This window comes from Rhyacophila brunnea, unplaced genomic scaffold (assembly GCF_057557595.1).
Source record: "Rhyacophila brunnea isolate RB1 unplaced genomic scaffold, BYU_Rbru_1.0 scaffold_3, whole genome shotgun sequence".
Classification (NCBI taxonomy): domain Eukaryota; kingdom Metazoa; phylum Arthropoda; class Insecta; order Trichoptera; family Rhyacophilidae; genus Rhyacophila; species Rhyacophila brunnea.
This window is the reverse complement of record NW_028232965.1, coordinates 56,872,885-56,885,593: the sequence shown is the minus strand read 5'-3', so window position 1 is coordinate 56,885,593 and position 12,709 is coordinate 56,872,885. Positions and strand designations below refer to the sequence as shown.

At 31.6% G+C, this 12,709-nt stretch overlaps 1 protein-coding gene across 1 annotated transcript in view; it reads left to right on the top strand.

The window, feature by feature from the left end:
* The first annotated feature begins 3,608 nt into the window (after nt 1-3,608).
* The window catches only part of Baldspot (elongation of very long chain fatty acids protein baldspot), a 100,230-nt gene continuing 91,129 nt past the window's right edge, over nt 3,609-12,709 (top strand). The window contains exon 1 of the mRNA XM_085952168.1: nt 3,609-4,215. Coding sequence (XP_085808294.1) covers nt 4,034-4,215 — 182 coding nt within the window. The 5' untranslated portion in view covers nt 3,609-4,033. The remainder of the gene's footprint in view (nt 4,216-12,709) is intronic.

Below are 12,709 nucleotides of genomic sequence, written 5' to 3'. Positions count from 1 at the left end.
TAAGTACCTACAATTTAAAAGTTAAAGTGATTCTGAAAAGTGTTAACTAAGGCTAATTATTACATTAGCTGTAATTTATTTCGCATTGCAAACTCAATTACGTATAGCAGAATAATTAATACGTGTACTTAGATTTTTTTGTTAGGGTAGCACTGAGATAATATCGCCTTGTATGCGTAAGCATAATAGTTTTTTTATACGATTATCCATCATTATTTAGTTGAGAAATCACACAAATAATAGCACCCTCGGAAGAAAGGGACTATCAGAAGATGTCAACAGTAAACTTCAATTTCGAAACAACTAGGTACAACCACTTTTTTGATTTACATACACGTCACCAATGCTGCTATAGTTACCAATAATTAAACGATACGAAAAACGTTTAGCGCATTTATTCTATACACAAGGCTGCTACCAGCGGCTATATAGAGCAGTGTTCCCCAACCTTTTTACACCTGCGGACCGGTACAAAAAGGAAACAATTTTCGCGGCCCACTAATACTGAAATAACAACGGCTTTTTACGTAATATTTTTTTAATCTTATGTTGTGACTGATGGACATAACTATTACTAACAAATATACATATAACAGTCTGATACAATTAAATTTTAACAAAAACAATGGGTTTTTTTCAACAAACTAATGCAAAACCTGCTGTTGCATCTTTGCTAATATATTGGATATTCTTGGTTGCAGTGCTGTCTCTGACAGACGAAGTGTTGCATTCACGTCCAGTCTATTCCTTTGTTTCGATTTTATTGACGACATGGACGAAAATGCTTTTTCGCATGAATAGGTTGTTGAAAATGACATTAATAAATTTATAGCTTTACAACTGATGTCCAAAACTATGGAAATAATTTAATGATCCTTGGGCGGCCCGGTACCATTTGATCCACGGACCGGGGGTTGGGGACCACTGATATAGAGGGTAGTTTATCATATTAATATTTTGTGTATAGAATAGATGAGCTGGAGTTGCTAATTAATCTTCTAATATGAATAGTTAGTACTACTGCCTTCTATTATACATAATAAATAGTCCAATATATTTGGTTATAAACTGTAGATTTTTACCATGGAATATAAAAATAGGGTAAGTAGATTACGTTCTGAAAGAGGCTGTAAACATTTGTAATTTTCCAGTGTGGAGAAAATATATGGGATAAACTTAAAAACGTTTTAAGGAATATGTTATTTTCAAATAATATGCATTAAAGTTTGTCATGTAATTAAATGAAACGCGAATTCAATATTGTATTGGTAATATTTAAGGACACTTAGCGGACTTTTTATTACTTGCGTTGTGGCTTGATAGTCATTGAGTAATAAACCAAATCTGGCCTTAAAGCCTTGGTCTATGGCGACTGGTTTTAGCATTCCTATCATTTTTCTTCTAATTTGTTGTACGATTTTTTTCCATAAAATCATTGCTGAGTGATTGCTTAGGTAGTAATTTTATAAATAACTATAATCAATCGAATTCAAAATTTGATTTGATTAAAAATAAATGAGCAAAGCCACGCCAAGGATGGTCGCCGCCTGGTGCCAATGAAATTGCCATACTCGCCCCGGCCCCTAACCCTTGATTTATAATTTTGTCTGATATTTAGAATATACCTAAAGTAATATTTTTATATGTTTATACCTACCTAAAATACGCAAATTTGATGGCGTAATAAATACTGTTGACATGTAAATACCTGTTTGATTGTTTTTATGAAAAATAAATTACATTTTATAACATGAATTACGTACATCTGTATTTTGTTGTTTTATTTATTACATACCTACCATAATATTAAATTCTATATTTTACAAAATGCTATTATCGTCATTGCGAAAAAATCTTACATAACATGTATTGAAATAAAAACAATCTAATAACCTACAAACTTATCTGTAGAATGGCCAATAATGGAACTACAAACTACCATTTGACGCCATTTTGAAAATTTCATTCGAATGGCAGATTTTGTCCAGTTACGAGTCTTGATTGGGTAGTTTTCCTCCCCCATCCCATTCTTCAGATAAGTTTGTAGACATGTATTTTAGTAGGTTCCATAGACACGGAAAATAATAAGTTTATTTTTTGAGCCGGATGCAGCCAAAGTGGTGTTTTAAGAGATTTCGAATTATTTGAATTGTGAATGTTCACATATTATTATTATTATTATTATATACTGTATACCAGCGATGGTGAACTTATGGCACGCGTGCCACTAGTTTCACGCGAAATGATTTTGCATGGCACGCGAATGTTTTATATTGAAGACAAAAGAAATCTTTAAATTAATTAGTTATTAGGTATATAAGTACTTATAATAATTAATTAAAAAACATAAATAGATATTCTTAAATAATATCTATGTATACAGCAGTGCTAATTTTTTTCGGTTTTATTGATAAAAATATTCAATCAATAAACCTAATGATATGGTATGTCATTCAAATATAACAGCTGCTTGTTTTCTTGCCTCAAACATAACTGCAAAAAACGAAAAACCGTTCAGTGATGGGGACTATAATGAAAGAAGGGTGGTTAAAATGCTCCCACGATCTCTTCAAATCATATTTTGAAAACAAGAAAAAAATATTCAAAGAATAAAAGATAATATGCTTTCGACTAGAAACATGGAGAATGATAGAATCTCAATAACTCAATTGTGATTTTTAAATTTTAAAAACTATTTTTTATTTTTTCCTCAATGAAAAACTGTTTCGGGAATTAAAAACGGAAATTTTGAAACGCGTATGTAAAAAGGTTCGCTAACCCTGCTGTATACTATATCGTGGGTGGTGAAATACCATAAAAGGAATACCTTTGTAAACAAATAATTAAAAACATCTAGCACACAGCTATGTGTATAACCCTAATCTAAATAAATTGTACGCAGTGTTTGAAAATCTAATTATTTTGTAAACCAAAATACGTGTGATAAAAAATACATGTGTACCAATGTCATTGAATGTAGGTATATATTTAATATTTTAATGTACTACGCATTGTCAATATAAATAAAAGCTATTCATTTTTTTTCATGTTAAAAAACAAAAAAAACATAAAGCATAAAGTATAAAGTTAACGACAACGTGGTCTTTTCATGATTGAAAACTGTATATTTTTTTACAAAAATTATATATGTACTTTTACTATATTAGTCAGTATTGGAAATAAGTACGAGGGGTTTTCTTCAATACATTTAAATTCACATAATTAGTATATTAATATATTTACTAAAAGATGAACACTCTAGTACATTTAATTTGTTCTGATATTATTTTGAACATGGCGCCATTACGCTTAGTTTTCAGTAATGCCACTAGAAAAAAAAGATGGGGTGTTTCTCATACGACAAATTTGTAAAAAGAGTTTGGTTGATTAATTAATAGATAACGCTATGGTATAAATACTTTGAGATGCACCTTTTATTTTTTCATTTTACATTGTGTAAATGTGAAACTTTTTTGGGCAAAGAGATAAGCACCGTTCAAACCTCTTTGACTTTGGGCGAATTAAAAATAGTTCAATTTTTAATCGCTGGCAATACCATTGACGGAGCTTGCAGCGTGACGTCACCAATCGTTGACAGGTACATGCGCAATGCCCGGCAGCGACAGCCCGTCCATTCATTCGTTTTTCATACCTTGTCAAAATCGCAAGGTTACCTCTCCGCGTACGGCTGTTTTTGATAAAACCTCGGCGCTCGAGGAAATAACATCATTTTGTCATCAGACCGTCAGAGGATAACATTTATTTAGCTCACTACCGAATTTTGTCGCCGGGTTTATGTTATGTTTCCTTCGAAATATGTGTCAAAATTAGGTTATACATACTTACTTGACGTAATTTTTAGGTTAAATAAATATCTTTAACCGGCGTGAGTTCAATTCGTTTAAGGAAACCCGGTGAAATCAGTGAAACAAGGTGCAGGAATCCGTTTAGTGATAACGATCATTCCATTTGTCCGCATGGAAGTTGTCTTTTGCCTATTTTCCTAAGGATAACTCGAAGAAACATTGCGAAAATGAATTACATGGATACGGTTACGACACCGAACTATTCGTACATTTTCGATTTCGAAAATGAGTTTATACACCAGGAGACCAGGAAGTGGATGACGGAAAATTGGACAGTGGCATTTTACTATGTCGGTGTTTACATGCTGTTTATTTTTGTCGGGCAGTATTACATGCAGAGTAGACCAAGGTAAGCGGAACATCGTAACATAACTTGTAAATGTCTTCAATGTGTCAGGAGGGTGTGTCGAACTTCCGCAAAATTACGATAGTAGTTTTGATGTTATTATTACTTGGCCCGTAGTTTTTTCGTCGGCCGAATATTTTTGATGGAGGGGCTAAATTTAGGTTAACTCGTGAATGATTTTAGAATTTAGAAAGCACCGAGATGAAAATTGGTGGGCGGAATGTTAACGCTCGTTTTGCTGTCCTGCCCACTCGCGCATCTGATTCTGACAGCACTTTTTGATTTGCGCGAACTATCGTTACATTGTTTTCATGTTTCGCTGACCGTCAACCGACGTTTCTCCTGTGCCCTAGATAAATAATTACTTACGTTTGTCAAATTTCGCGTCGCTTGTGTTGTGGCATCTTTCGTGTTTACGATTCTTGCACGTCCACAGCGGTTGCATAAATTCCACATCGAAATCAGCCGGTGTTTGCAAATATTTTGCATGCATGCCGAAAAAATGACTGTCTTCTTTTCTGACATCATTGGCATTTGCTTGATATCTCTCCATACTATAGTTTTTGGTAAATGTGCCGCAGATGCCGTCATGAGATTTATAACTTTCTTTTTAGACCTAACCCAACCTAACATAACATACCCCAACCTAATATTACCTAAAGCGGTGTCCACATTGGACACAAGTTGCTTTCAACCTCATTAAATTTCGATTAAACTAATAAAATTTATGGTCTTATAAATTATGATAAGTATCGTGAAATTTAATGAGGTTGCTAGCAACTTGTTGCCAATGTGGACACAGCATAATATAATCTTAGTTTGTGATAATGATGCATCAAAATAAAATGTCAAATTTTAAATTAACAATTAATTATTGGAACAAAAAGGCTATGCGCCGACAGAAGAGGTATTTATTATAATTGTCTATATGGAATAAACTTTTCGTAAAAAAAATATTATAAAAGCTCATGACGGCATCTGCGGCACAATTAGGTACCTAGTCTTTTTGCTGGCATAGTCTTTCGAGACCAAACAGTAAATTAAATATAATAACAATATAACACAACCTACTGTAACCCAAAAAATAAGTCGATAGGGTTAGGTTTTGATTTGTATTTCAGTATCTGGGTTCTTTTTAGGTTTCAAAAGAACACGCCACACAAACGATTTAGAGTAGACACCTACCTACTGTATCTTTACCGAACCTAGAGATTATTGTTCTTAATAGTCTCTATCATCCGATACATATTTACATCCTATTATGATCAGTGACGTTCCTAGACAAAATGCCGCCCCTAGCCAGTGGCAAAATGCCGCCACATATTTTTATACATTATTTTTTATCATCCTTTCATGACCACCAATATCTAAGAATTGTGTTGTATGGATATATACCACTAAATCTAATTTAAATGCTATCTCTGCCTCAATAGACAATATTTCGAGTCCACGGTTTCAGATACATTCAAAAATACACCTGACAACTTCCAAAACTCGCGAGTGACAGGTAAACATACCTATTTCGATAAATTTTGAATTAGATAACTAAGTATGTACAATTCAAATATAATTCGCAAATCTGCACGTGTCATTGTTTGACGTGACGTATAAGAACAACGGAAGTAAACTAGACATCGCGAACCCGACATAAAAATATAGTCCTGTTAAAACTTTTATAGTAATTAATACATTTTGTTTCCAACCTGTGAGCTGAATTTTTTAATGGAAAGATATTTCCGTTTTTACTAAGTTTTGGTAGCTATTTATATACACCTAATGATTCTCCTCGATTTGCCGCCCTTCGGGTAACTGCCGCCCCCAAGCGACGCTCAATCTACCTACCCCCACGATTCCATATTACGACGAGGCACAACTTCATTAGATACCTTACAATACATCCCTATATATTTATTTTATATACATATTGAATTAGGTACCTAACAAAATTGAATAAGTTTGGGTTATTATTTTAGATTTACATTATCTAATTAATTAATTTACTTACTTATGGACAACAAAATACATGTTCTATGACCCTTTGCATGGTATAACCGTCGTTACAACAATTTCATAATGATACGATTATCCTTGCATATTAGTTAATACAAAAGGGCTTCAAAATACCAGACCGACAGTCTGCTACAAAAGGTCGGAAACTGAAGGCCGGTTGACCATATTCTATGCAGCCTGTATGTTGAAATACATAATTAGTATGTACTTAAAGAAATATTTTTTAAGTAAAGTATATAAAATCTAAAATATTTTTGAAAGTAAACAGTAAAAAATGTTTTTTTATACTCCCTATTTTCTTTAAACACCTGCGGGCCCCTTTTATCAAAACTAAAAATTGAGTGTGGCTCATATATGAAGAAAAAGGTTGCCGACCCTCGGTTTAAAACCGATTATCATTTTAAAGTACTCACACAAGTAGTTGCTTAGGTTAGTTACCATATCTTTATCATTTCGAATTGAGTTATGTGTACGTTTCATAATGTAAATACTTACATTGGACCCCCTCAGCAGAATTTCTCTACGAAATTTGGAACGAAATTTTACACAAAATCACTGTATTGTGACTTCATGATCATATTTTATTTATGTATGTTATTTTACGATATGACAAAATATTAAGTAAGTATCTACCACCTATGTTCAATTTCTCAATGCGAAATTGCGCTGACGATTAGTCAATTCATGTATCCGCATATTTTATTTAGTGGTAGGTACATACAATGGATTTTGATTATCACTTTACTATTAATAATGGGTAATGACATTACTATAAAATATATGTCTATGCATGCAGATAGTGGTAAGTAGTTACCTATCTGCAATCCGAAAAAAAGGAATCGAAAATGGGAGTGAAATAAAATATCTCTTATAATTTGGTAGTACATAATGAACCGTATATTTCCTACAAGTCACATATTATGGTCTTCATCTTAAGAAATACGTACATATTCTATAACTTATGTATTGATCAGTAGCGGATTTAGGGACATCGAATCCCGACCCATCGAAAGGTTTTGAACCCCCCAACATTAAAAATAAAAACCTTTAATCCACACCATTCAACTAAAATAATTACTGTGATGACAAATAATAATATTATTTATTTTAAGTCTTTTTTTAGTTTATTTATTTAGTCAATTATTTTGTATAGAAGTACGTATTTGTTTGTGTGGTGATATTATATTATAAGCTCCTTTCATGTTATTTGCAAGGGGTTTGTTATGCTTTGGGTAATATTTTATACTAAATTTGTAAGGATTTTAGTAGGGACAATGATAGGTTTTGACTGTTTCAAGGCCTCCTTTTATATCTTCTGACGAATCCGTTTCGCCATCTGCGCCAAGGAAACTTACTATCCGCTGTTAATACAATGTAGTGTTTCATACAGATTAACATATTGTCATGTTCAAAACCCGACAAAGCATTACAAAAATGATGTTAAAACAGTACTGACTGACCGATAAGAAATAATAAAATATCGATATCTCTAATTTTATTGCAATTCCGGGTTGATCAACTAATAAAATGGTGAGAAATGGTTTGAAAATACAATACGAAGGAACATACACTTACTACACATGAAACCAAAACGTCGTTTAGTTCAAAGCATTGAAATGTGGACGTAAAGGTTTTTAAAACATACGCCTTATCATACTCGTGTATCCCGTTTCCCTACTGTTATATTATTTAATTAAACTTTCTTTTCAAATGAATAATACATAAGATTTAAGATATATAGAAATTTCGGTGTGATTAATTATTACATCGATCGGTGGTTTAATTGATAAAAAGCACAGCGCCCGAAATTCGATGGTTGTGGGCTCAAGTCCCATTCACTACAACTAAAAAAAAGTAATACTACGTTTATGTTGTATATTATTAAAATATAAATAACTCCATATTCAATTAGCATTTCAGATCGACGTAATAAGTACTGCAACTCAGTTAACCTCACTGCAATGGAGTGTATGCATTTATTGCGACAAGGTTGAGGCTATCCAGTTTTTGCGACCGCATTCGTTTGAAAATTCTCGATATGTGATTAATTGCTTGCAGAATCATGCCACATTCTCAGAAACACGTGCACAACCGGAACTTTAACAGGAATTATTATTGATTACTATAATAATCATTTTTTTTCACTATCAGACGGATCACACAATACAATGACTAGACTGACTGGAGAATGCGAATGTGCAACTTGTCACCATTCATCCCGACTATAGCCTGAATATCAAGATTTCAAGGAAATTTACTATTAAAATTAATGAAGTTGATGTTAAAAGTTCAGTTTTGTTGGATCATTCCTCGATGGTCATAATTTTATATACTTATTATCTATTATAAAAAAAAATGTTTATACCCAGTATGCCAGATGTAAAGTGAAAGGTTTTGTTTTACTCATTTTTTCCCTTGTCGAACAAATGATTATGACATGGTAGCGAGGTAGGGGTTCTACGTATCTACAACAATTATTGTTAGCACAGTTAACACGACTTACTTGATTCCAAATGCATGCCAATTGGAATGTCCAGTTGAATAAAAAAGTCCTTTTGGAGATTCTAATAGGATGCATTTGGAATCAAGTAGGACGTGCTAAGTATGTTACTTAACAACATTTGACAGCTCTCATTTGCGCTTTCATTAGCTGTCATTAGCGGTCATGGACGGCCATGTTAAAAAATATAAAGCCTGACAGTTAAATTCCCGGTATAATTAACTGTCTGAATACTACATTGTATCATATTATTTATCACCCTTTTTATTGTTTTTTTGAGTTAAGTGATATCTTAGAATATATACACGTGGTCCTTTTATTTTATTATATCTTATAAAAACAATTGAATCATTTCAATTCAGTACCTAATAGCATAGTATCGTAATTTAAAAAAAACCGTGATTTATTAAACTAGTTTTTAAGAATTCTATTAAAAAAGTTTAAAAATTACAATAAGTTCTTCAGATTCTATCTATCACCGTGTTTCTAGCTAGACGAAGGCATAATTTTTATACTTCGAATATTTTTTTTCTTGTTTTCAAAAAATTCAAAGAGATAGTGGGAGCATTTTAACCACATTTCTTTCATAATATATTCCCCATAACTGAACAATTTTTCATTTTCACTGACTGTCAAAAACACTACTACTAGCTCCACCAAGTTTATTGTTTATTCTTTAAGAGTATTTGCCTGCCATGTTTATACAATGCGATCTGTCATTAAATTTGTGCATGAGTTTCGTAGTTTCTGTTTGCTTATCGATTGGCTATAAAATTAAAACCAAAGAAAATACGCATGGATTACCATATTCATTTATACAAAAATATTTTTCAAATTATTATAGGTATTTTTTTCTCTTCGAAATAAAACATTCACGTGCCATGCAAAATCGTCTCGCGTGCCATAGGTTTGCCGTCACTGGTTTATATTGTGTACTCTCGCATTACTCTGGCGATTTTGAAAACTTATTTCAGAAAATTAAACAAAATCAGTATAGAATAAATTCCTTTCTATGGTTAATTTTGCCATTACGCATTTGCAAATAAAAATAATATAACGTGAATGTGTAATTATATCGTATTAGTTATCCGTTAGGATTATTTTATTCTTTTTGTACCAATACACGCTCTGGACATAGAATGACGTAGCGTGAAAAAGACTATTTACCTTGAAAAATATTGTAGTTCTGATTTTTTTATGTTATCAATGTTAATAGAGTTATTCGTATGCAGAAAATGTGAAAAAAAATAACGAGGATTTTGAATTCGCATAGACTGATTAGTAATTTCATTCTGTTGGGACATCGCTAACCAGTTTTACATTTTTATTAACAAAACAGCCGTTTATATTTTAAAAAAAGAACATTCGAACTCTCATTTTTTATTTATAAATATTTAAATTATACATCATTTTACCTTGACAAGTAAAATAAACGTATAATTCAGAATATTTCGTATACATAGGTAATGCAATATCGTGTAGGTATTTCATCAAAATGATTAATTCAATATTTCTCTCTCTCTCAGATTGCTGCATTTTGAATGCATTCAGGTTATTATTAATTAGTCGATAAGAAAAAAACGCATTCTTGATAAAAAAAATATTTCACTGGTTATTTCTATAACATATTATATTATTACTTTAACTTCTTAAAAACCATCTTTATTACATAGATTTTAAAACTTTCCCATGTATATGTATATAACCTAATTCCAGTTCAACAAGATTAACTCAATTAAAGTAATAACACACATGTGTTACTAATTCCATATAGTTTCGACCGGTTTCTTTCGTTTCACAGGGGCATCGTCAACTGGTTGTCATTGTCCCCAGTTGATGACGTTCCATTGAAGCGGACGAAACCGGTCTTGATTATTAAATTATTAAACTAAGTTGAACTAGTACTAGGTAGGTACATAATATGTGATTTATTTTAATTAAGTACTTATTGTATTACCAAGAATTGATAGTGAACAACATATTTACTTAAATAAGATAACATTAATTCATTTAATGATTTGGTAATACATACTTTGTAATTATGTAAAGTTATAATTACAGAACATACGGAAAACTTCATTTTGTTGAACGACATTGATAATTACGGTTAATTATAAAAAGCAATAAGATTGCCGTGTCAAATGTTAATTCATAATTACTTATATGGAATAAAGCAGAAAAGTCACACAGAATGATTGTTTATTATGTGGTAGGTATAACAACAAATGTACATACATATTATATATTATTATTGAATAGTCATTTTAATACATATTTTTATATTTTATTAAGGGGTGACATGCTCAGCGTTGGTCAAAATGGAGCTTTTGTTCTATTTTCAAAGCATGATCCTGGACATACCTTAAACGTTGTAGATAATCTATTTATGTAATTTTGAAGCCTTATTATCCTTTATATTTATTTTAAACATTTGATGACTGCATAAAGTATTTTTATTACATAACATAGTATTCTTTTAAACCTCTCGCTCTAATGTTTTAGAATATAGTCATATTTCGGTACATAACTGTGCAGTGGTATTAAGATTTTTTACATGTATTAATTTTTAAACGCATTTATAAAACCATTAGTATAATTTATGACGAGATAATTTTAGTAAAATATTTACGATAAAAAATTATATTGATAATCTCTGTGATCCCAAATTTGACAAGAATTAGGCATTTTATTATTCAAAAAATCGGCACGATTAACACATTTGAAGATAATTCTAAAGATACTAATTATAAGCTATGTCTTAACCTAACCCAGGGGTCGGCAAACTTTTGAACCAAAAGAGCCAAATATGATGGCACAACGGTTAAAAAAAAATTCGAGAGCCATGCGTATATTTTTATAAATATGATTTATTTAAATGAATTAATTACATTTTACAATTGTTTATTTATTAAGTGAAGAAGATTTCCCGAATAAAACTAACGTAAACACTTAATATTATATGTTTTTATTGTTGACATTATAAATATAATTTTTACAGAATATGCATGACATTACGCATTCCTTAAAACTATGTGAACAATGACCTTCCTTGCATTTCTTTGGAGAGTGTGTATGTTTGGTATGCAACTTGTAGTTTTTAATTTCAGGCGCGACTCCATTTAACAATTCTCATCGGTTATTTGGCTTCTCTAAATGCTATTTATATTGTTCATGTTTGAAAATGATTGATCACAAACATATTATTATGCAGACTCGATCATGAGTTCGGAAAGCTATTCCATAATATGTATTAAAAATCTTAGTATCTACTATATGTATATGTAGATCTTTTAGAGCGCCCCACTTGTGTTGTGAAATTAAATTGCATTTTTCTCTCTCCAAATCCTCAGTTTTGGTAGCAAGACCTACAAATGTTGAGCTCCATAACTATTTGCTTGTTAGATCCACCAAAATTGTATTTCAAAAGTGCTCGTGTCAATATCAAATGGAGAAAAATTTGATTTGTCGAATTTTGCAATGGGCGGATTTAAAACAACAACAATCATACCTTTTTGCATCAACCATCAAGGAGGAAAAATTAGACTCGCGATAATGTCATTATATAATATAATAAGTGTACAAATCAATGACAAAAAATAAAAATTGTGAATTTTGCAAAAGTTTTTGTAAAACTTGGGAATTTGGCAAAGAACCGCACGCCAATACGCAAAGAGCCACATTCGGCTCGTGAGCCGCAGTTTGCCGACCCCTGACCTAACCTAACCGAAAAAAAATCTTTTTTTCATCATTTTACTCCCTACATCAATTATAGTTTGTCAATTTATGGCTACGGCCGTATGTTGTAGCTTAACTACTGGGGAATGCCAAAAGAAATGGCGTATTTCAAAAAATCACTACCTTATTCTTAGGTCAATAATTATTATAAAGCAATCATTATTCGTAGGATGTTTATGGGCATTTTCGCCAAAGTTTGTACATTGCGTTTTTGGCATGTCCCATGACTTTGATTGATTTTTTCATAGTTAT